The sequence below is a fragment of the Brachionichthys hirsutus genome, chromosome 14 (assembly GCF_040956055.1).
Source record: "Brachionichthys hirsutus isolate HB-005 chromosome 14, CSIRO-AGI_Bhir_v1, whole genome shotgun sequence".
Lineage (NCBI taxonomy): Eukaryota > Metazoa > Chordata > Actinopteri > Lophiiformes > Brachionichthyidae > Brachionichthys > Brachionichthys hirsutus.
In genome coordinates, this window is record NC_090910.1 from 12,998,742 (window position 1) to 13,023,728 (window position 24,987).

The 24,987-nt window shown below is 53.3% G+C and overlaps 2 protein-coding genes across 2 annotated transcripts in view; both read right to left on the minus strand.

The window, feature by feature from the left end:
- The window catches only part of LOC137903721 (TRAF2 and NCK-interacting protein kinase-like), a 30,595-nt gene extending 29,966 nt beyond the window's left edge, over window positions 1-629 (minus strand). The window contains exon 1 of the mRNA XM_068747860.1: window positions 573-629. Within this exon, the coding sequence (XP_068603961.1) occupies window positions 573-629 (57 nt within the window). The remainder of the gene's footprint in view (window positions 1-572) is intronic.
- A 1,680-nt stretch (window positions 630-2,309) lies between these two features.
- LOC137903723 (phospholipase D1-like) lies at window positions 2,310-19,315 on the minus strand. The gene is made up of 25 exons (XM_068747862.1): window positions 19,177-19,315; window positions 18,946-19,109; window positions 18,727-18,869; window positions 18,456-18,564; window positions 17,688-17,753; window positions 17,523-17,581; window positions 17,338-17,430; window positions 17,109-17,261; window positions 16,836-16,985; window positions 15,374-15,457; window positions 13,435-13,516; window positions 13,200-13,310; window positions 12,944-13,126; window positions 12,168-12,387; window positions 11,775-11,903; window positions 9,254-9,372; window positions 8,915-9,028; window positions 8,654-8,764; window positions 8,473-8,561; window positions 7,155-7,268; window positions 6,973-7,022; window positions 6,658-6,792; window positions 5,966-6,119; window positions 5,761-5,878; window positions 2,310-5,234 (listed from the first exon to the last, which is right to left on the minus strand). The coding sequence occupies exons 1-25, from the start codon at window positions 19,313-19,315 to the stop codon at window positions 5,010-5,012; spliced, it is 3,114 nt and encodes a 1,037-aa protein (XP_068603963.1). The 3' UTR covers window positions 2,310-5,009.
- Between the last annotated feature and the right edge of the window lie 5,672 nt (window positions 19,316-24,987).

The window sequence follows — 24,987 nt, forward strand, 5'->3', positions numbered from 1 at the left end:
AAAAGGACATGAACCAAATCGCGTGCGCGTTCAGTGACATGTCGAGTCCCTTCCGTCCAAAGCAGCTGACTTTGTATGTCGTTGAATGCATCTCCACACGCGCGCACACGCACACATTCCTGCACTGTCTTGTCCTGCGCGGCTCGCGATTGGTGCACGTGCGCGCGCACGAACAGCCCGCTGCTGTCGCCACATCACGAAATGGCGGAACTCGCTGCTCTTGCGGTTGTCGTCGCTGCTGTTCACTGCGTGCGCGTGCGCGTGCACATGCACATGTAGTCTGTAACATCTGCCCCACGTCTAGCACGCACAGCACGCGCACGGCGGTGGATGCCCCAGCAGCAGACCCTCATTACGTCACGTCTTTGATTGTTAAGGAAATAACAACAAACAGGAGCGACAGCTGGAGGTCACGTGACCTGATTTCCTTAATCACTGTGGACACGCGCACACAGGCAGCACGCGCACGCACACCGGCAGGAGACGCATCCCTGCGCTTTCACGGAGGGGAGGACAGGTGCTCAACAGCCTCTCACGCACGCCCGCCCGCACGCACGCACGCAGCCCTTTACCCGGAGTGCAGACAGGTCTATCTCGTCCAGACTCCGCGCCGGGGACTCGCTCGCCATCTCCGTTCTCTCGGTTCTCTCGGTTCTCACGGGACGCAAGATGGAAGCTTCCTCACCGACCATCGACCGGGAGACGCAGCGGAGCGGGGGGGACCGAACGAATCTCCCGCCCGCCCCAGACTCCGACAAATCCTTCCGCAACGGACGTCTCCAGGTGCTACATGCTGCTGGAACACGTGACCACCGAACACCTCACTTCAGAACCAGGACTGAACCGGACCGGACCGACCGAAGGCCGCGCACGGAGATGGCTGGAGCCGGTAGAGGACACACTCCGTCCCTCGGAGAGGAGGCACGGCCGCGCGCTTCCCGGGAGGAGCCTGAACGAGGCGGAGCTCCAGACGGGCACGCCCATAATGTCACACACACCTTCAGCTTCACACGCACACACACACACACACACACTTCCGTATGGCAGCTTCTTCATCTTGCTCGTTTGTAGTTTGTTCAATAATTGAACTACATTTTGCTCCTCGGTTTGTTTTCTGAAGGATTCTGATATTACAGGTGAGAATATTGTTGCAACCTGAAGGCCCCGCCCCCGCTGCCCTCCAAGGTCCGGCGGCCTGGACGTCAGAGGATGGAACAAAATGACTTGTAAAAGCAGGTCACCTGGGTGGGCGTCACCCACCCCCATGCACCTGGACGTTCTCCGTGTTCTGGGGTCTGTTTCAGCTCTGACTTGATTTCCTGCTAAAAAGACCATCCATGGAGCGCCGATACTCCGAGTCACCATGGCAACTACAGAAAAAAGATCAACATAATTCACCCCACTGGAGTCAGTCTGGAGTCAGTCTGGAGTCAGTCTGGATTTAGAGTAGATGATAGACTAGGCAGGGAAATGAGTCAGTGGTTCTGTTGCGCCATCTAGTGGTGAGAAGGGACGCTCACACTGGTTTGCATTCACCCAGCAGCCCGACCAGCTCACACTGGTGTGTAAAGTGTGTAATGATCTGGAGTGGGTCCGACTCTTCAGTGAGGGATAGGCATTAGTTATCGTTGACTAGATGCAGGTGTTACTTGTTTACCTGTAGGGTAACCAGGAGTCTAACCAGCAGTGTGTTTGTGTCACTAGTGTGTAACCAGCAGTGTGTTTGTATCACTAGTGCGTAACCAGCAGTGTGTTTGTATCACTAGTGTGTAACCAGCAGTGTGTTTGTATCACTAGTGTGTAACCAGCAGTGTGTTTGTATCACTAGTGCGTAACCAGCAGTGTGTTTGTATCACTAGTGTGTAACCAGCAGTGTGTTTGTATCACTAGTGCGTAACCAGCAGTGTGTTTGTGTCACTAGTGTGTAACCAGCAGTGTGTTTGTATCACTAGTGTGTAACCAGCAGTGTGTTTGTGTCACTAGTGTGTAACCAGCAGTGTGTTTGTGTCACTAGTGTGTAACCAGCAGTGTGTTTGTATCACTAGTGCGTAACCAGCAGTGTGTTTGTATCACTAGTGTGTAACCAGCAGTGTGTTTGTATCACTAGTGTGTAACCAGCAGTGTGTTTGTATCACTAGTGTGTAACCAGCAGTGTGTTTGTATCACTAGTGTGTAACCAGCAGTGTGTTTGTATCACTAGTGTGTAACCAGCAGTGTGTTTGTGTCACTAGTGTGTAACCAGCAGTGTGTTTGTATCACTAGTGTGTAACCTCCTACAGAAGTGACATCAGAGGTTCATGGATGTGCGTGTTAATGACAGTCTGCAATGACTTAGTTTTTATTTATTGATCCCATCATTTCACAGAAAGCTGCAGATCAATGAGTCAGAGAAAACTGTGCAAATAGTGCATTTCATGGAGACAGATCAAAGGCAGAGAACACCTGATCAGACCATACCTGCAGCCACATTTCTGCTGTCATCTCAGTTCTGCCTAAAATTGTTTCTCTTTGCTGAGCTCATCTGTCTGCGGCTCAAAAGCTCTGACAGCTTTGAAGCTCTACCAGCTCTAAAGCTCTGAAAGCTCTACCAGCTCTAAAGCTCTGAAAGCTCTACCAGCTCTAAAGCTCTAACAGCTCTAAAGTTCTGACAGCTTTACCAGCTCTAAACCTCTGAAAGCTCTGACAGCTCTAAAGCTCTGACAGCTCTAGAGTTCTGACAGCTCTAAAGCTCTGAAAGCTCTACCAGCTCTAAAGCTCTGACAGCTCTAAAGTTCTGACAGCTCTACCAGCTCTAAAGCTCTGAAAGCTCTGACAGCTCTAAAGCTCTGACAGCTCTAGAGTTCTGACAGCTCTAAAGCTCTGAAAGCTCTACCAGCTCTAAAGCTCTGAAAGCTCTGACAGCTCTAAAGCTCTGACAGCTCTAGAGTTCTGACAGCTCTAAAGCTCTGAAAGCTCTACCAGCTCTAAAGCTCTGACAGCTCTAAAGTTCTGACAGCTCTACCAGCTCTAAAGCTCTGAAAGCTCTGACAGCTCTAAAGCTCTGACAGCTCTAGAGTTCTGACAGCTCTAAAGCTCTGAAAGCTCTACCAGCTCTAAAGCTCTAAAGCTCTGACAGCTCTAAAGCTCTACCAGCTCTAAAGCTCTGACAGCTCTAAAGTTCTGACAGCTCTACCAGCTCTGACAGCTCTGAAGCTCTAACAGCTCTGTCTGTTTGCAGCTCCAGACGTTGACAGATGTTCTCATTTCACGTTACTTTGCTGTATTCCAGGGACGCTGCAGATGTTCATGCTGCTGACAGAAGGCTTAAAAAGGGGAGCCACAGTTAGCATCAGCAGCAACCTCGGAGTTGGAGCTTGTAGCATTCATGCATCCATACCATGGAGTGGCTGTCATTGTTAGCGCCGCTAATATTTACAGCACCATGCAGTTGACCTTTACACACCAATGAAGGAGACAGGATTAATAATGATGCTGCTTTCACAACTCCAGAGACGATGCTCTGCAATACAGAAGCTACAAATCAATGTTTCATTTTAAACTGTTAAAGTTCAATCTTTATTTCTTAATCAATGGAAGAGAGCCATACTTCACATTTTAAACCTCATCTGTTAATTTATCTTGTAAGGAACATGATTGTTGCTAGCTTCGTTAGCATTTATCAACCTTTGATTTGTTTCGTTCTAGGAATGTAAATTGAGTATCCTTTCTGAAAACAGACCAGATGACTTTTGGTAAGAGAATGATCACGTCACACCCTAGAGGCCTCCTGTCGCTCCAAGGTTTAGCTTTCTCGCACCTACACTGTTATTAGCATTGTTTCCACGGGGCCTGGCAGGTGAATACAGCATAGCATGATGCAGCTAAAGACTCAAATCTCTCAGGTGGGGTTGGAGCTAAAACAGAATCACTATTGGTCTGGGAAAACTGGACCTGGAATGAAGTCCAAATCCTCAGGATCAGTGCTAGCCCGTTTCCTGCCCCCAAGCAACTAAAGCACGTCAGTAGCATTAGCTAGCTGTTGTTACCCCGGCGCTTCGCCAGTGAAGGTGATCGATCGTAGCTTAGCCTTTAGCAGCAAAGAGTGGGGATCAAAAACTAGATGAATGCTAATGTTGCTTTGCTACATGCTGAATTCACTTGAGCATTAAATCAAAACTAGTTTTTGTCCTGCTGCACCAAAATATCACAAAGAAGGTGGAAGAAAACTTTCACTTGACCACACAAACCAACATTTCCCACCTCCTAACAAAGACTTAAATGCAGAACCCTTAAACCAAATGGCACAGTGGGACAGTCTCTGGACTGTGAAATGCCTCCAGAGGGGTCAGGCCACTCCAGGTCGGGGAGGAGGCCTCAAGCTATGGCACTTGTGATCAGAATTTGACATGGAGACGGCTGAGCTCCCTGCACGAGTCTTTAGTGATGGCCGATGGCGCCGCCTCCGGAGGAGGTCAGCGCTGGACGTTGCATAGTGTTGAGAGGAGCAGCAGCAGCAGCAGGAGGCACGGACAGCACCGTGGAGGTCTTCCTAACTGTTGACCCAGTCAACAGTCAACCAGCTCAGCCCAGAAATGGAGAAGCGTCAGCCCTGAAATTGGTCTTACAGGCAGAACCTGCCTCTCAAATGTTGCCTTTAAAGAAAGCTGGAGATGATTAGTTTTGGATTATCATATGGGATCATCTGGAGGAACTGGCTGTTAGCTGCTACTTAGCATGTTGCTCAGTAAGTTGGAATGGAGTCAGAGGCTGGATGTATGTTGAGGTTATTGCTAGCATAAATGCTAAGTTAAGGTCAGGGCTACCACCCAGGTTCTGTACTGTGAACTAGTAGTTCTGACATTTACGGGTTTTATTTCGCTTTTGTTTTTACCCAGACAACATACAAGACCAAATTCAGGGCAAAGTGAGACACAACAACGTCATGTGACCACCACGGTGTGTTACACCTCCTATTCCCTCCACAATGGCGCCAGGTTGGTTCCTGTGTCAGCCGTCTGACACCTGAAGCCTCAGGTCCAGACCTCCAAGGGTACCATGGCCTCCTTGGAGCCAATGGGAGGAAGCAGGTTCTGGTCACACAGGAACTGGAGAGGAAACTGGACCAGGAAGCCACGGATCTTCCCCAGCTCCTTGCGAGCGCGGCCCGGGTCCAACTCGTCCAGGCCGGGCTTGGCCAGGTAGCCGTCCAGCTCCTGGGTGCTGTGAACGTCGCTGGAGGGCAGGCAACGAAAGACCTGGAGACAAGATGGCAGCTGGGTCAGAGGGGGTCCGGACGGGGGGACTGGTTCTGATCACACCAGCAACGTTAGAATGTGTCATAGTTTCGTTGTCTGACAACAACAGCAGCATCCTATTGGATGAGCAATAGTAACTTTCTAAACGTGTTCTTCCAGGTCTGTAATTATTGATTTTAGCCCGCCAGTCCGCTCCAGCTTTAGAGACGTTATTGATAATTGATTGGCTGGGGCAGCCATGTGTTTGTCACTGGACCGTCAACGTTTCCTCAGCGCCTGCGTGATACAATGAATGTTTAGCCATCCGTCCATCTTCTTCAGCCGTTTCGCTTTGGCGGATCACGGGAGTTGCTGGAGCCAATCCCAGCTTGCTGTGGGCGAAAGGCGGGGTACACCCCGAATGCATCGCCTGCGCATTGGGGGAAGCTAAATGGTAGCATGAATGACTCCCCCCACTTCACGATGGGGAATAAAAAAGGAACACGACAACTTTAAATTTGATAGAGTTTTGTGCAGAGCCCCGCACCTTCTGGTAGATGGTGGCGTTTCGGGCGCAGGTGGTCATCCAGACCTCCTTGTAGAACTGGTCACTGATGGGGTCGGACACTTCGATGGAGGGATCGGCGTGGCCTCCCAGAATAGTCCTGGGACAAACGGACAAGGAAAAGAAAGACAATTAAATATTATCCTCATTGCTCAAGTGACAGAATCAAACCAGCATGTTTCCGTACTTGAAACACTCGAGGCGAAGCTGCAGCACAGATTTCCCAGCCTGATAAATCTGCCCATCCATCACCCCCGTCACCGTCTCCCTGTCCTCCACAATCACCGCCACCTCACTGTCCCGCTTTCCCAGCATGCTTCGGTCGTTGATGTTGGCAGATCCTGCATCGACACAAAAGAACGTACGAGTTAGTTGGCGAGCAGGAAACTGGTTCTGTCACCGGACCACTGGTACAGAAGTGGACAATACAAAAGATTAACATGAATATGCCCTAGAAAAGAGGGGTGAAGGAGAGCAGCAGTAAAACAGAGGACATGTGTGTACATGAGAAGGTCCCAGGGAGAACAGTGAAGCTACAAGGACTAGACCTAGAGAAGGGAGAGGACTTCAGGTACCTCGGGTCAACAGAGCAGAGTGATGGAGAGAATGTGGAAAGGAGGTGAAGAATTGTGTCTGACATGTCCAGAGGAGAGACAGGGACTATATCGGTAGAAGGATGCTGAGGATGGACCTGCCGGGGAACAGGACTAGAGGACGACCCAGGAGAAGAGACATGGACGTAGTGAGGGAGGACATGAGAGTGGCTGGTGTTGGGGAGGACGATGCAAAGGACAGGGTGAAGTGGAGAAGGTTGGGTTGCTGTGGCGACCCCTCAGGGGACAGGAAGACAGACTTGGAGATGAGTTTCTACATCTATACCGATGATGACTGTGTTGTCGTCGGCGATCAGCATCTTGCTGTGGACGTAGATGAGCTCCGTCACCAGCTTCCCCTCCAGCTCAGCGTGAGTCCTCAGGCCGGTGATGGAGATGTAGTTGATCCACTGGTCTCCCACTGGGAACACAACAACCAGTCAGGACCGGGTCACTGTACCAGTTCACCCACCAGCACATATTTCTCCTCGACGTAAGCGTCTCCAGCAGGTCAATCGGTATTCGTCTCTTCCAGCAACCTGTCATGTGACCATTTCTGCAGGTTGTGACATCAACACCTGTCTCTCTCTCTCTCACTCACTCTCTCTCTTGAGCTGGGAGATGATAGACTGGTCCCCTCTGTTCATGGTCCTGACAGAAACACCAAAGAATGAAAAGCAGTTCCACAATCCTCACAACACAAATGTTGACTCCGGAGCAGAGCGCCAGCGTCACCAGGAACGGGGCCCGCTTCCTGGATTAAACATCAAACAGGGCACTCACCTGTAGTTGAAGTGCATGATGGCCTGGATGGCGCTGCCTCCCCCGGTGTTGATGTCAGCTTCAAAGCCTGGCAGCAGAGGAGTCACCACGTACACCCGGTACCGGTTACCCTCCCTGGAGTACGAGAAGGCAGACGACAAGATCCACAAAAGATTTAATCAGCAGACAAGGAGCAGAAACAAACAACATAGCGCCACCCGGTGTCGTTTAGGTACCCCGGTGTCGTTTAGGTACGCCGGTGTCGTTTAGGTACCCCGGTGTCGTTTAGGTACGCCGGTGTCGTTTAGGTACGCCGGTGTCGTTTAGGTACCCCGGTGTCGTTTAGGTACGCCGGTGTCGTTTAGGTACGCCGGTGTCGTTTAGGTACCCCGGTGTCGTTTAGGTACCCCGGTGTCGTTTCAGCGCCAGGTGTCGTTTAGGTACCCCGGTGTCGTTTAGGTACCCCGGTGTCGTTTAGGTACCCCGGTGTCGTTTCAGCGCCAGGTGTCGTTTAGGTACCCCGGTGTCGTTTCAGCGCCAGGTGTCGTTTAGGTACGCCGGTGTCGTTTAGGTACGCCGGTGTCGTTTAGGTACGCCGGTGTCGTTTAGGTACCCCGGTGTCGTTTCAGCGCCAGGTGTCGTTTAGGTACCCCGGTGTCGTTTAGGTACCCCGGTGTCGTTTCAGCGCCAGGTGTCGTTTAGGTACGCCGGTGTCGTTTAGGTACGCCGGTGTCGTTTAGGTACGCCGGTGTCGTTTAGGTACCCCGGTGTCGTTTCAGCGCCAGGTGTCGTTTAGGTACCCCGGTGTCGTTTCAGCGCCAGGTGTCGTTTAGGTACGCCGGTGTCGTTTAGGTACGCCGGTGTCGTTTAGGTACGCCGGTGTCGTTTAGGTACCCCGGTGTCGTTTCAGCGCCAGGTGTCGTTTAGGTACCCCGGTGTCGTTTAGGTACCCCGGTGTCGTTTCAGCGCCAGGTGTCGTTTAGGTACCCCGGTGTCGTTTCAGCGCCAGGTGTCGTTTAGGTACGCCGGTGTCGTTTAGGTACGCCGGTGTCGTTTAGGTACGCCGGTGTCGTTTAGGTACCCCGGTGTCGTTTAGGTACCCCGGTGTCGTTTCAGCGCCAGGTGTCGTTTAGGTACCCCGGTGTCGTTTCAGCGCCAGGTGTCGTTTAGGTACCCCGGTGTCGTTTCAGCGCCAGGTGTCGTTTAGGTACGCCGGTGTCGTTTAGGTACGCCGGTGTCGTTTAGGTACGCCGGTGTCGTTTAGGTACCCCGGTGTCGTTTAGGTACCCCGGTGTCGTTTAGGTACCCCGGTGTCGTTTAGGTACCCCGGTGTCGTTACCTGTAGGCTCTGATGATACGCTCAGCGATGGCGTCCCCGATCTTGTTAAAGACGTGCCGGTTGTCTGCACAGCTGATGAAGAACTGATTCTGAAAGGAACAATGCTCACGCTGTGGTTACCTGGTCCTCCGAACCTTTCAGTCACAGGTCAGGGCTCGCTTCCCCCTCAGCAGACACGTACCTCTATGTAGATGAAGTGTTTGCTGTTCTGGATGACGTGGACGTACGCGTTGTGGATCGACTCCTCTTGGTACTTGATGCCAGCGGACCAATCGGAGGCTGAGCGGAGGATCTAACAGCAGACAGGTGAGACACACGAGCAGACGTTAACAGATTAATATTCTGATCATCCGCATCTCTGAAATTCTGGTCCACTTATTGGAGAGTCAGTGGTTGGGTCTGAACCCCGGTTTGCCCCAGGCAACATGAACTCAGAACCAACCTGGACATTGGCGTTGATGCAGTTGGGAACTTGGTACCGCTGCTCCCCGGCCGTGGTGTGGGACTTGGGCAGCAGGTTCGGGTATGAAAGAGAACGGTACCTCGGCTTCACCAGCTGAACACAGCAAACACATTGACTCAAGGAACTGCAGTGGTCCCCTGATCACCTCATTCACCCTCATCAAGGGGGTACCGGTACTCGTGATTTGACTTAGAAACCCAGCGACTAAATATGATACAACAGAAAATCGTTTGCCTACGAGTGCCAGCCATGACACGCGTGTCGTAGGTTGCCGACCCCTGCTTTAACCCTTCCAAGATCAACAGAACAACATCTGACCCTAGTGAAGTTCCACCGTTGGATGAAGTGTCTCGCCACGTCTCGAGCTGCTTTCCCATGAACCACTGAGGCAATGTCGTGCCAAGGCATTCTGGGAGTCATGTGCCTGTCAATGAAATCTAAAACAGCAGAAACATCGAGATGAAATTATCAAATCAAGTGTGTCTCGTCGTCGGTCTACCCTCAAAGGGGCTGTCGTCGTCGGTCTACCCTCAAAGGGGCTGCCGTCGTCGGTCTACCCTCAAAGGGGCTGTCGTCGTCAGTCTACCCTCAAAGGGGCTGTCGTCGTCGGTCTACCCTCAAAGGGCTGTCGTCGTCGGTCTACCCTCAAAGGGGCTGTCGTCGTCAGTCTACCCTCAAAGGGGCTGTCGTCGTCGGTCTACCCTCAAAGGGCTGTCGTCGTCGGTCTACCCTCAAAGGGGCTGTCGTCGTCGGTCTACCCTCAAAGGGGCTGTCGTCGTCGGTCTACCCTCAAAGGGGCTGTCGTCGTCGGTCTACCCTCAAAGGGGCTGTCGTCGTCGGTCTACCCTCAAAGGGGCTGTCGTCGTCGGTCTACCCTCAAAGGGGCTGTCGTCGTCGGTCTACCCTCAAAGGGGCTGTCGTCGTCGGTCTACCCTCAAAGGGTCTGTCGTCGTCGGTCTACCCTCAAAGGGTCTGTCGTCGTCGGTCTACCCTCAAAGGGGCTGTCGTCGTCGGTCTACCCTCAAAGGGGCTGTCGTCGTCGGTCTACCCCTCAAAGGGTCTGTCGTCGTCGGTCTACCCTCAAAGGGGCTGTCGTCGTCGGTCTACCCTCAAAGGGGCTGTCGTCGTCGGTCTACCCTCAAAGGGGCTGTCGTCGTCGGTCTACCCTCAAAGGGGCTGTCGTCGTCGGTCTACCCTCAAAGGGGCTGTCGTCGTCGGTCTACCCTCAAAGGGGCTGTCGTCGTCGGTCTACCCTCAAAGGGGCTGTCGTCGTCGGTCTACCCTCAAAGGGGCTGTCGTCGTCGGTCTACCCTCAAAGGGCTGTCGTCGTCGGTCTACCCTCAAAGGGCTGTCGTCGTCGGTCTACCCTCAAAGGGGCTGTCGTCGTCGGTCTACCCTCAAAGGGGCTGTCGTCGTCGGTCTACCCTCAAAGGGGCTGTCGTCGTCGGTCTACCCTCAAAGGGCTGTCGTCGTCGGTCTACCCTCAAAGGGGCTGTCGTCGTCGGTCTACCCTCAAAGGGGCTGTCGTCGTCGGTCTACCCTCAAAGGGGCTGTCGTCGTCGGTCTACCCTCAAAGGGGCTGTCGTCGTCGGTCTACCCTCAAAGGGGCTGTCGTCGTCGGTCTACCCTCAGAGGGGCTGTCGTCGTCGGTCTACCCTCAAAGGGGCTGTCGTCGTCGGTCTACCCTCAAAGGGGCTGTCGTCGTCGGTCTACCCTCAAAGGGGCTGGCCGTCGTCGGTCTACCCTCAAAGGGCCTGTCGTCGTCGGTCTACCCTCAAAGGGCTGTCGTCGTCGGTCTACCCTCAAAGGGGCTGTCGTCGTCGGTCTACCCTCAAAGGGGCTGTCGTCGTCGGTCTACCCTCAAAGGGGCTGTCGTCGTCGGTCTACCCTCAAAGGGGCTGTCGTCGTCGGTCTACCCCCAAAGGGGCTGTCGTCGTCGGTCTACCCCCAAAGGGGCTGTCGTCGTCGGTCTACCCCCAAAGGGTCTGTCGTCGTCGGTCTACCCTCAAAGGGGCTGTCGTCGTCGGTCTACCCTCAAAGGGGCTGTCGTCGTCGGTCTACCCTCAAAGGGGCTGTCGTCGTCGGTCTACCCTCAAAGGGGCTGTCGTCGTCGGTCTACCCTCAAAGGGGCTGTCGTCGTCGGTCTACCCTCAAAGGGGCTGTCGTCGTCGGTCTACCCTCAAAGGGGCTGTCGTCGTCGGTCTACCCTCAAAGGGGCTGTCGTCGTCGGTCTACCCTCAAAGGGGCTGTCGTCGTCGGTCTACCCTCAAAGGGGCTGTCGTCGTCGGTCTACCCTCAAAGGGGCTGTCGTCGTCGGTCTACCCTCAAAGGGGCTGTCGTCGTCGGTCTACCCTCAAAGGGGCTGTCGTCGTCGGTCTACCCTCAAAGGGGCTGTCGTCGTCGGTCTACCCTCAAAGGGGCTGTCGTCGTCGGTCTACCTCAAAGGGGCTGCCGTCGTCGGTCTACCCTCAAAGGGGCTGTCGTCGTCGGTCTACCCTCAAAGGGGCTGTCGTCGTCGGTCTACCCTCAAAGGGGCTGTCGTCGTCGGTCTACCCTCAAAGGGGCTGTCGTCGTCGGTCTACCCTCAAAGGGGCTGTCGTCGTCGGTCTACCCTCAAAGGGGCTGTCGTCGTCGGTCCACCCTCAAAGGGGCTGTCGTCGTCGGTCTACCCTCAAAGGGGCTGCCGTCGTCGGTCTACCCTCAAAGGGGCTGTCGTCGTCGGTCTACCCTCAAAGGGGCTGTCGTCGTCGGTCTACCCTCAGAGGGGCTGTCGTCGTCGGTCCACCCTCAGAGGGGCTGTCGTCGTCGGTCTACTTTCTAAGGGTCTGTCATTGCCTACCGTCGAAGGGTTTGTCCAGTTGGACCCAGTCTTTGTACACAAAGTTGCAGTAGTCCTTCCCATGCCAGAAACGTGTGTTTCCATACAACTCTCTGACATCTGTATTTAGACCAGGGATTGATCCACCTTCTAGAAAACAAATATGACCATACAGTATTTCAAGATCAGGACAACCAGTGAATATTATGATATTCCAGAAGACCAGGCATAACCAGCAAACAATCCAGTGCGATGGACATTTGAGTCAACTGCAGGACTCGAATCCAGGATTAAGGGTCTGAGGAGGGGCAAACTGGTCAGGATGCAAATAAAACCTCCTTTAGAGGCCATCGGTAGTCTCCTAAAGGTCCGTTCCAGAGCTAGCATCATAGCTAATGTGAGCTATCAACTCACCCTCTTCTTTGTCCAGGTCACTGTCGCTGTCCGTGTGGGCCAGTCCGTGCTTCTGCAGGTGTCTCTTGATGGTGAGCCGGGTCCTCTTCATCCTCCCCTGACCTTTGAGTTTGGGCTGGTCCGCTGAGTCCATCACCGTAAAAATACCCTTCCTCTCGGTCTGGGAGATGGCACCACCACCATTGGCTGGGGCGGCCATATTGGAGTTGGCAACTGCAGCCTGAGATTGCACAAGTCACTTAATTAATGAGATGAAAGGAAGAGACTTTCACGAAAAAGTCTCAGGACTCCAAGTGTGAAAATCCCAAATTCAAATATGACTAAATCTACATAAACACGCGAACCAACTACATACCTGTCATCCCCTGTTCACTGCCAGCTGTACTCAGAACACATTAAAGCCATACTAATTAATTGGTGCCGGTATGAAGGACCGGGTTTCGCCATATTAGTGCGTCGTCCTCCCAACACCAGCCATCAGTGTACATGTTCAGGGCTGCACAGAGCAGTCCAAGTCTTGGTTTTTGGGGAGTCATGGCCATAGGTGGACCATATCCCGTTCCAAGTGTTTGGTGGGAGTATAAAACCAGATTTATTTATTTTGTCTGAGGTACGGGAGCATTCCATCAGTCAGTGAGGAATGATAATTTAATGCTTCAGACGATGAAAGCTGAATCATGGAGGATTTTACTGCTGCTTACAGACTGAATCACACGGACCCGTTTTCAATGCATTGGGCTCCTTTAGCTGGAGCAGCAGAAGTCAGAGTGTCTGACCTGCTCCAGGTGTGACAGCGTGACACTCCCAACATCTGTCAGACGGTGCTCTTTGTCATCCCAACGACCATATGCCAGATCAATCCCACCAACAAATGCCACTGATTGGTCAATGACGACGAGCTTCTCATGATGTGCCCACAGGTAGACGGCGGAGGAGACGTGGTCTGGGTGACGCATCACCTGAGGAGAGGAATTGGCGAGCTCAGGCTGGCTCTGCGGTCGTCGAGGATGAGGAACACACAAACCAGCTCACCTTGATGTTGGGATGAAGATGTCGCAGCGTTCTCTTGCTGTATCTTGAGTTGAGGCCCAGAGCCAACTCTACCTCCTTGTAGAGCATTACAAAGATCCGCACACCTTGTTGCTATGACAACATCATATGTACTGCACATCAGCCTTATGTTTTGTCAAAATGAATACCAATCTTCACACAGTGGATCAAACAGGAGAAGGAGAAGAACGGTTGTATTCCAGAAGATGAAACTCACCGCTTTTCTTTTCAGTAGGCAGTCCAGACGCCAGCGGTTCCCCTCCACCACCGGCCGCTTCAGGAAGATCTCCGGACTCAGCCTGAGGAGCGTCACGTACACACAGCTAACACACAGCTAACAGCTAACACACAGCTAACAGCTAACACACGGGATAACGACATTGCTCAGACACCCCTATGTTCAGACTGTCCTGCAACACTCTCAAATAGTGTGTAGCTAAACCCGGGCAGACACTGATGAAGATGACTGGTTCTCTGCAGCCTTGAGAACGCTAGAGAACACGAGAGAACGCGAGAGAAGGCGAGAGAACATGTCCTTGCCTCTAGGGAATTCAATTCAGTTTTATTTGAATAGCGCCAGACCATAACAGGAAGTCATCTCAAGGCACTTTACAGCGGCGGCCCCCAACCTTTTCGGATAAATAATTAAATAAAAGGGGAACATGATCTTACCAATAAACTTTATATTATGCGCTTGTAATAACTATTAAACAAGTATTACAACAATATCTACTCACCATTAATTCTGGTCTCAATAATTGCTTCTGTCCTTCATGTTCACATTTTTTCTGTCATAAATTCCATATTATTGTCTTTTAATCCAGGTTTTTGTCTTTTAATCCAGGGTTCTGGGTCTCCATGTGCCGAAGCAGTTTTGAACTGCCCATTAACAAAGATAATCAGCTGTTGTAGATAAACCGTGCTTTAAGTCTGACTCCTGATTTATCTGTTAAAATAAGTTCTTTTCTCCTTCCTTCTCAGTTGGACTTTCCCATGAGCAAAGAAGCTCTCCAAAGACGTTTGTTTTTGAATTTAATTTTCGCTAGTTCACGTCTGTTTTTAGTAATGAATCACGTAAAGCATGAAAATTCAAAGGCGAATGTTACGTTGGCGAAAATCCAGTCGTTTTTCAAAATAAAACACCTTTTAGACGCTAATAATCAATACAACAGAAATTGTATACATTAGTTATTCTTTCTGTGCGGCCCGGTAACAAATGCCTCACGGACCGGTACCGGGCCGCGGCCCAGTGGTTGGGGACCACTGATCTACAGGATTAGCAGGGAAAGACCTGCAAGGAAAGACAGAACCCAACTTGACCCACAAGAGCAAGAACTCTGGCAACGGCGGCAAGGAAAAACTGCCCTTTAACAGGCAGAAACCTTGGACAGAACCTAGGCTCATGGTGGACGGCCATCTTTCTGTCGGAACATTTCCTTCCCGCTAGAGAACATCTCCTTCCTGCTGGAGAACATCTCCTTCCTGCTGGAGAACATCTCCTTCCTGCTGGAGAACATCTCCTTCCTGCTGGAGAACCTTTCCTTCCTGCTAGAGAACATTTCCTTCCTGCTAGAGAACATTTCCTTCCTGCTAGAGAACATTTCCTTCCTGCTAGAGAACCTTTCCTTCCTGCTAGAGAACATCTCCTTCCTGCTAGAGAACATCTCCTTCCTGCTAGAGAACCTTTCCTTCCTGCTAGAGAACCTTTCCTTCCTGCTAGAGAACATCTCCTTCCTGCTAGAGAACCTTTCCTTCCTGCTAGAGAACCTTTCCTTCCTGCTAGAGAACATCTCCTTCCTGCTGGAGAACATCTCGTAACGTCTCGTTTTCATGCACCCGTCACACTTCCGTTTGCATGGCATGCGCCAAGTGTCAAGCAGGAAGCACTTCAAAATAAAAGCGGAATAAAGGAAAATGCAACAACACAAAAATATAATACAGGAAGTGTTAAACAAAACACGGACCTCAATAAGAGTCATTTACAGTGAGGAGCGGCGAGTAGCGGAGGAATCAGGATCGACAGTCGCGAGTTAGCAGTGACGTTAGCATCTTGACAGAACTAGTTCTTATTTGATTTGCTTGTTGATCAAAACAAAATTTAATCAATAACCCTGATCCATAATTTTCAGACTCAGACATACAACACACACACTCACCACCAGTCAGCGATGAAGATTTCTTCTTTGGCATTATCAAGAGCATCAGCAACGTCTTCCATGTATGTTCTCCCATTCACATACCTGTAAAGACACGCGCACACACACACACACACACACACACACACACACACACACACTTTCTATTTTCTACTTCCTGTGTTGTTTTTGCAGCACCAAGAAACCAAGATAAATTCTAATCCTATAAACGACAGTCCAGGTATTCTGATCATTAATGGGGTCGGCAACACTTTGGTTCAATTGTAGCCGGTTCCCTCCTGACGGCACCATCTGGTGGTTGGTTTGTAAATCTAGTTTGTAAATAAATGTGTTATTACAACATCAAAAGCTCCTCCTCAGTGTTGCTGTTATTGTTTTCTAGGAGTAAACAACTGTTGACATGTCACTAAAGCAATAAATATTAGAGTTAAAGTCACAGATCAGCTGGAAACGTGTCTCTAAACAGAAAGCATTTTCCAAAAGAAAACGGAGAAAACTAGCTGATTTTGATTACATCTGCCTCTTTTCAACAGCCAATAACTCCAGAACGGAAAACGGTAGGGACACGCTCTGTTCTGATGAAAGCTTCTTCCATTTGGTAGGTTCGGTGTCTGCATTAGCATGCATTAGCATGCATTAGCCTCAAAACAAATGCTAACGCATGCAATAACATCTATTTTAAAGTGCACACTCAGTAGCATCAAGATTGCACTTTAATTTCACAAGAACATTCAATGCTAATAAAAAATAAATAAAATGCTCTGCTCTGGCTTTCCCACGGACACGCCCCTCTCCTGCAGAAACAAGCTTGGCTTGAGTTCCCGCGGCACGCGGTGATTTTAACGTGCAACACGAACTAAAGGAACCCTCGAGCCAACAGGATCGCAGTCGAAGCTTTTTTCTAATGGAATTACTCGATTCAATCGCTCTGGACTAAATTAAAGACGATTAGCTTAACACTCTTCTGCCAGCACCGGTTTCAGTCCACTCCGTCCCCCAGACGGTATCGTGTTGCCAAGCAGGGAGACAGGTGAGGAGCAGGTGAAGCTCACTTTCCCCCACTGCTCGGATTACTCCAGCGAGACCGGTTCAAAGCGGCTAACGCCTCGGACTAACGCCTCGGACTAACGCCTCGGACTAACGCCTCGGACTAACGCCTCGGACTAACGCCTCGGACTAACGCCTCGGACTAACGCCTCGGACTAACGCCTCGGACTAACGCCTCGGACTAACGCCTCGGACTAACGCCTCGGACTAACGCCTCGGACTAACGCCTCGGACTAACGCCTCGGACTGGGGGTCACCCAGGTGCTCAGCAGCGTCACTCGTTTGAATCGTTTTAAAATGTCCACACTAAAGCACGGGTCGTCGTGTCCGAGTACATTCTTTACGGACCATGATGTCGGCGCCCCAGACCGCCGACATCAGGAACATGACAGTATGGGATGGTTGCCACGGTTACCATTTGGCAGGGATGTCCTCTTCCTGTCTGGCGAAGGACCCAAAGCGGTGGTCTTTCTGGAAGGCGGAGCCGTGAGTCGAGATGAAACGCTCGATGGCCTGACCCCACCAACGGGCGTGTCTGTAGCTGTTGCACTTCAGCACCAACGACCTGCACACCGAGAAAACTAGCAATGTGGCTAACGCAAGGCTAAATGTTAGCACACCACTAGCACAGACAGCAGACACATAGTTAACCGCCAACACAATCCAGCTAACAGGTACAGGTGTCCACCTGGACAGGCTGTCCACACGGACGCCGTGCTTCGTCTCCGTGTCTTTGGAGTCCATCTTGATGCTGAACTCTTTGTCAACCAGCATCACGAAGGAGATGGTTCCTGAATCTGGCTTCATGTAGAGCAGGAACGAGTCCTTCACCACCAGCCAGCTGCAGGAAGACGCCGTGAGCCGCCATGGACTGCTCCTTTGTTTGTTCGTTAGCTTGTTTGTGACCTTTGACTGACCGTTTGGACCAGCGGTAGCACATCTTGCTGTTTCCACAGCAGTTCAACCCGGGGATCCGATGGCCGCCGGATCGCTTCACCACCATCCCTTCTCTGGAAAAGAGAAGAATGTGTGCCTGCGTCCTCTATTTAGCACGTTGTTGTACGTAAACCAGCTAAAGCTAAAGCTAACAGGCGGTTCTCACAAGCCTTTAGGTCCCAGGTCGTGGATGAAGGACAGCTGACTAACATCGATGAACTCCGTCTGAAAGACAAAAACAAGGAACCCACAAGCTTCCGTTCACATTCCAAACTTCTCCAGGACTTGAAGGTGCGTCTCGTTCCTTGATGTGGCCCGACGGGCTCCTGACCGTTGCGTGGTAGTTCCTGTACGTCGGCATCTTCAGCAGGTTGTTCAGGTAATCCTCCAGTTGTCTCTGGAACGTAAAGCAGAGAGCATCATGGAGAACAGTAGAGAACGGCTGCTCAGGTGAGGCGCTCGGGTGAGGCGCTCGGGTGAGGCGCTCGGGCGAGGCGCTCGGGCGAGGCGTTCGGGCGAGGCGCTCGGGTGAGGCGCTCGGGTGAGGCGCTCGGGTGAGGCGTTCGGGTGAGGCGCTCGGGTGAGGCGCTCGGGTGAGGCGTTCGGGTGAGGCGCTCGGGTGAGGCGCTCGGGTGAGGCGCTCGGGTGAGGCGTTCGGGCGAGGCGTTCGGGGCGAGGCGCTCGGGCGAGGCGCTCGGGCGAGGCGCTCGGGCGAGGCGTTCGGGCGAGGCGTTCGGGTGAGGCGCTCGGGTGAGGCGTTCGGGCGAGGCGCTCGGGCGAGGCGCTCGGGCGAGGCGCTCGGGCGAGGCGCTCGGGCGAGGCGTTCGGTGAGGCGCTCGGGCGAGGCGCTCGGGCGAGGCGTTCGGGCGAGGCGTTCGGGTGAGGCGCTCGGGTGAGGCGCTCGGGTGAGGCGTTCGGGTGAGGCGTTCGGGCGAGGCGCTCGGGCGAGGCGCTCGGGCGAGGCGTTCGGGCGAGGCGTTCGGGTGAGGCGTTCGGGTGAGGCGTTCGGGTGAGGCGTTCGGGTGAGGCGTTCGGGTGAGGCGTTCGGGCGAGGCGTTCGGGCGAGGCGTTCGGGTGAGGCGTTCGGGTGAGGCGTTACCTTGCGACTGGAAACTTGCTCTTCTCTGCCGACGTCATCTCCTCCACCTCTGGGCAGGTTGGGCATGTGGCTCACCTCGTCTGTCGCCGCTTGCCTCTTCACCGTGTGGCTGCAGAGAGAGACAGCTCAGAGGTTGTTGGTTCAAATCCCAAAAGTGAAGCTAGCACGTTTGTTTCTCAGGTTTGAAAGTGATGCAGGAAAAGGTGAGAAAAGGCAGACGTAGCGTTGCAGGGTTCCGACTGCTTCCTCAGGTGAGGCCCGCTGGGTCTACCTGCGCGTGGGCAGCGGCAGCCTCATGAAGGCCTTGTAGGTCCTCAGCTCTCTGTGGAGCTCCATGAAGTGTTTCTCCTTCCTCTTCACCAGCCAGGTAAACTCATCGTGCTTCAGCTCCATGTTGAACACGGCCGGCATCGACTGAGGGAGCGGATTCACTCGTTAGAACCCGCCCTCCGTGGCGCTCTCACCTGCGTGAGGCGCGTGTCGTGGTCACCTTGCTGACACTTCTCTGGGCGGAGACGTTGAAGCGGTCCTGAGCCGAGTTGAACCGCTCCACTTCAAGGATCCTGACACTGACAGGTGAGGACAGGAAGACCTTGTCCGTGGCCTCCTTGAACCCCACGGTGCCGTAGATCACCGTGAACGGCCAACGCTCACCTGCAGGACAAAAACATGTCAGCCGTGGGCGCGGTCAGCGAACGCCTCGCCGATAACCGCGACCCACCCGGCAAGACGGCGTCGGACGCGTCGTAGTCGGCGTCGTCCAGGTGCAGCTCGCGCGTGTCCAGGTTCTCCATAATGCCGGTCATGTCGCTGGCGACCAGCTGCAGAGTGCTGGAGGTCGGCTCGGACTGCCTCAACATGGCGACCTCAGTCTGGAGCCCGGGGCTCACCTGGAGACACAGGTGAGGACAGCAAACCTGGGTTCAGGGTTCAACTTCAGGGTCGACCTTAAATAACTAGCAGAGCTCATATCTAGCACATGCTCAGTTCAGAGGTACTCAGAGGACTACACGGGGGGGTATCAGTACTCAGAGGACAACACGGGGGGGTATCAGTACTCAGAGGACTACACGGGGGGGTATCAGTACTCAGAGGACTACACGGGGGGGTATCAGTACTCAGAGGACAACACGGGGGGGTATCAGTACTCAGAGGACTACACGGGGGGTATCAGTACTCAGAGGACTACACGGGGGGGTATCAGTACTCAGAGGACTACACGGGGGGGTATCAGTACTCAGAGGACTACACGGGGGGGTATCAGTACTCAGAGGACTACACGGGGGGTATCAGTACTCAGAGGACTACACGGGGGGGTATCAGTACTCAGAGGACTACACGGGGGGGGTATCAGTACTCAGAGGACAACACGGGGGGGTATCAGTACTCAGAGGACAACACGGGGGGGTATCAGTACTCAGAGGACTACACGGGGGGGTATCAGTACTCAGAGGACTACACGGGGGGGTATCAGTACTCAGAGGACTACACGGGGGGGTATCAGTACTCAGAGGACTACACGGGGGGGTATCAGTACTCAGAGGACTACACGGGGGGGTATCAGTACTCAGAGGACTACACGGGGGGGTATCAGTACTCAGAGGACAACACGGGGGGGGGTATCAGTACTCAGAGGACTACACGGGGGGGTATCAGTACTCAGAGGACTACACGGGGGGGTATCAGTACTCAGAGGACTACACGGGGGGGTATCAGTACTCAGAGGACTACACGGGGGGGTATCAGTACTCAGAGGACTACACGGGGGGTATCAGTACTCAGAGGACAACACGGGGGGGTATCAGTACTCAGAGGACTACACGGGGGGGTATCAGTACTCAGAGGACTACACGGGGGGGTATCAGTACTCAGAGGACTACACGGGGGGGTATCAGTACTCAGAGGACTACACGGGGGGGTATCAGTACTCAGAGGACTACACGGGGGGGTATCAGTACTCAGAGGACTACACGGGGGGGTATCAGTACTCAGAGGACTACACGGGGGGGTATCAGTACTCAGAGGACTACACGGGGGGTATCAGTACTCAGAGGACAACACGGGGGGGTATCAGTACTCAGAGGACTACACGGGGGGGTATCAGTACTCAGAGGACTACACGGGGGGGTATCAGTACTCAGAGGACTACACGGGGGGGTATCAGTACTCAGAGGACTACACGGGGGGGTATCAGTACTCAGAGGACTACACGGGGGGGTATCAGTACTCAGAGGACTACACGGGGGGGTATCAGTACTCAGAGGACTACACGGGGGGTATCAGTACTCAGAGGACTACACGGGGGGGTATCAGTACTCAGAGGACTACACGGGGGGGTATCAGTACTCAGAGGACTACACGGGGGGGTATCAGTACTCAGAGGACTACACGGGGGGGGGGGGGGTATCAGTACTCAGGACTACACGGGGGGGTATCAGTACTCAGAGGACTACACGGGGGGGTATCAGTACTCAGAGGACTACACGGGGGTATCAGTACTCAGAGGACTACACGGGGGGGTATCAGTACTCAGGGGACTACACGGGGGGGTATCAGTACTCAGAGGACTACATGGGGGGGTATCAGTACTCAGAGGACTACATGGGGGGGGTATCAGTACTCAGAGGACTACATGGGGGGGGTATCAGTACTCAGGACTACACGGGGGGGTATCAGTACTCAGAGGACTACACGGGGGGGTATCAGTACTCAGAGGACTACACGGGGGTATCAGTACTCAGAGGACTACACGGGGGGGTATCAGTACTCAGGGGACTACACGGGGGGGTATCAGTACTCAGAGGACTACATGGGGGGGTATCAGTACTCAGAGGACTACATGGGGGGGTATCAGTACTCAGAGGACTACATGGGGGGGGTATCAGTACTCAGAGGACTACATGGGGGGGTATCAGTACTCAGAGGACTACATGGGGGGGGTATCAGTACTCAGAGGACTACATGGGGGGGTATCAGTACTCAGAGGACTACATGGGGGGGGTATCAGTACTCAGAGGACTACACGGGGGGGTATCAGTACTCAGAGGACTACACGGGGGGGGTATCAGTACTCAGAGGACTACACGGGGGGGTATCAGTACTCAGAGGACTACACGGGGGGGTATCAGTACTCAGAGGACTACACGGGGGGGGGGGTATCAGTACTCAGAGGACCACACGGGGGTGGAGCAGCAAATACTCAAATTCTCAATAAGGACAATAATTTTAAGAAGTAATTATTTATCGTGCAAACAGAAATGGTGATCGGTGATTCAGAGGTGAATGCCCCCTATGACTTCATCATCATCATCATCAGTACACGCGTCTCCAGGAAACTCCAGAGTATTATCAAGAAGCAGTCATTTAGAATCAGGCTACTTGTTTGTCCAGTAAACCACTTCCTCTTCCTGTGTGTACTTGTACAATGAGATGACGTTAACCAGTTAAACCAGTAGCACAGCACGCTGGGAGCCCAACCAGGTGAGACGCGACATTCCTCACGTCAGACCTCACGGGAACAGCAATAATATAAAGGGGAAGAGAGTAAGACACCATCAAGTACCCTCTCAAAGTACGAGTATTATATCCTCTCGCAGTACTAATATTACTGCAGTATAATATCCTCTCTTTCAGTACTAGTATATATTATTTGAGTTTATGAAGTAGATTTTTTTAATGCCACACGGGTGGGTGGAGCCAGAGAACTGGATCCTCCCCTTTTCACCCCCAGAACACCCCACAGGTCTCCCGGAGTCCTGGTGCTGGAACGTTGTCGTTCGTGGTAACAAGGTGTTTGTCACGTGTTCCCACAAATGGCTGTCTGCAGACCGGCGGGTTCTACCTGTGCAGGTGAGCAGTTACTGATCTGCAGCTGCTCCTTTCATGAATGTGACCTCATCCTGACTTCCAGCTGAAGAACGCACTCGGACACGACGATGCGCTGCGTGGACGAGTCTGAAGAACGTATTCGGACACGACGACCTGCGCTGCACGGACGAGTCTGAAGAACGTACTCGGACACGACGACCTGCGCTGCGTGGACGAGTCTGAAGAACGTACTCGGACACGACGACCTGCGCTGCGTGGACGAGTCTGAAGAACGTACTCGGACACGACGACCTGCGCTACGTGGACGAGTCTGAAGAACGTACTCGGACACGACGACCTGCGCTGCGTGGACGAGTCTGAAGAACGTACTCGGACACGACGACCTGCGCTACGTGGACGAGTCTGAAGAACGTACTCGGACACGACGACCTGCGCTGCGTGGACGAGTCTGAAGAACGTACTCGGACACGACGACCTGCGCTACGTGGACGAGTCTGAAGAACGTACTCGGACACGACGACCTGCGCTGCGTGGACGAGTCTGAAGAACGTACTCGGACACGACGACCTGCGCTACGTGGACGAGTCTGAAGAACGTACTCGGACACGACGACCTGCGCTGCGTGGACGAGTCTGAAGAACGTACTCGGACACGACGACCTGCGCTGCGTGGACGAGTCTGAAGAACGTACTCGGACACGACGACCTGCGCTGCGTGGACGAGTCTGAAGAACGTACTCGGACACGACGACCTGCGCTACGTGGACGAGTCTGAAGAACGTACTCGGACACGACGACCTGCGCTGCGTGGACGAGTCTGAAGAACGTACTCGGACACGACGACCTGCGCTGCGTGGACGAGTCTGAAGAACGTACTCGGACACGACGACCTGCGCTACGTGGACGAGTCTGAAGAACGTACTCGGACACGACGACCTGCGCTGCGTGGACGAGTCTGAAGAACGTACTCGGACACGACGACCTGCGCTACGTGGACGAGTCTGAAGAACGTACTCGGACACGACGACCTGCGCTGCGTGGACGAGTCTGAAGAACGTACTCGGACACGACGACCTGCGCTGCGTGGACGAGTCTGAAGAACGTACTCGGACACGACGACCTGCGCTGCGTGGACGAGTCTGAAGAACGTACTCGGACACGACGACCTGCGCTGCGTGGACGAGTCTGAAGAACGTACTCGGACACGACGACCTGCGCTGCGTGGACGAGTCTGAAGAACGTGCTCGTGTCCTGGCTGAGGAACATTCCTTCTATCCGCTACGTGACTAGTCAAACAGAGCCACGCCCATGAGGACTCACCTCTGCCCCAGTTCATTGACGACACTCAGACCGGAAGAACAGGTCGACCTGACGCTCAGGGGGACACACCCATCCACAGATCAAGAGAGAACTTCTGTGTCCTCAGACTTCCCGTCTAAACTTCCTGTCCATCACAGAGCAACAGGAAGTGTGACTGCAACCAGCTCACCATGTTACACCACGGGTCCGTCGCCAGAACCGAGGGAACCAGAATAAACCAAGCTTTTCGTTTTGCGTCATCGTTCTCCAAAACACCTGAAGAAGACGGAGATGCGTTCTAAACAGTGGCTCAGGAACCGGAGGGACACCGGTTCCAATCCCGGGCCAGACAAATAAACACAGAGTGTGGACTGGTGGTTGGAGAGCGACCAGTCCACCTCCAGAGCACTGGCACGGCCCCCCGGAACCAGGCCCCTCCCTACGGGGCCGGTACATCTACAGCTGGACCTCACCCAACGGCGGAGCTGGGTTCCGAAGACCCGTCATGGGTAACTAGAGCCCGTCTGTCCACGGGGTTTAGTTACCCGACGGGTTAACTAAAGCCCGTCTGTTACCCACGACGGGTTAACTAAAGCCCGTCTGTTACCCACAACGGGTTAACTAAAGCCCGTCTGTTACCCACGACGGGTTAACTAAAGCCCGTCTGTCCACGGGGTTTAGTTACCCGACGGGTTAACTAGAGCCCGTCTGTTACCCACGACGGGTTAACTAAAGCCCGTCTGTTACCCACGACGGGTTAACTAAAGCCCGTCTGTTACCCACGACGGGTTAACTAAAGCCCGTGGACAGACGGCGTGCGTGGATAAAACACGTTTACGTCATACATATATTCCTTTCATCCTGTACATACACACGAACCCGCCCACAGACACAGAGCTACAAAGATCAAAGCCCTCCAGTGGGCCCGGCCCAATCAGAACATCTGGATGTGTCCCTCAGACTGACGTCATCGGACTCCACACTCTGCAGAGCCGCTTCTGAACCAATCAGGTGTTTTTATCAGATCCTGATCAGATCGATCTGTTGTGGTGTCGGGCCGGTTGAACCGTTCTGAACCAGACACGTGGCTGATGCGCGTCACACCGCGGATACCCGCACGCCCCACAAGACAGTCTGCGCGCTACCTTTATGCGCAAAGCCAAATCAACCCTAATTGCGCAAATACGCACCTGCGCCGCCGCAACACAAGCAAACTTTAAAAACAAAACGCATCCACGCGCGCGCACACGCACGCACACGCACACACACACACACCAGTGAGACGTCAACAGCGCGTTTCTCTTCCTCACCTCCTGATACGACCTGAAGCGTCTGCAGCTGATCGTCGACTGTCAAGACGCGAACTGATCGAATCCACCTGATCGAAATTCCAACAATAACGATGA

What these genes read in the sequence shown, in the direction of transcription:
- LOC137903723 (XM_068747862.1), bottom strand. Translation starts at nt 19,315, where the DNA reads ATGTTGAGGCAGTCCGAGCCGACCTCCAGCACTCTGCAGCTGGTCGCC. An exon ending in GACCTGGGACCTAAAGGCTT is followed by an intron (nt 17,431 to 17,522) that starts GTGAGAACCGCC and finishes TCTCTTTTCCAG; the next exon opens with AGAAGGGATGGTGGTGAAGC. An exon ending in ATCTTCATCCCAACATCAAG is followed by an intron (nt 13,127 to 13,199) that starts GTGAGCTGGTTT and finishes TCCTCTCCTCAG; the next exon opens with GTGATGCGTCACCCAGACCA.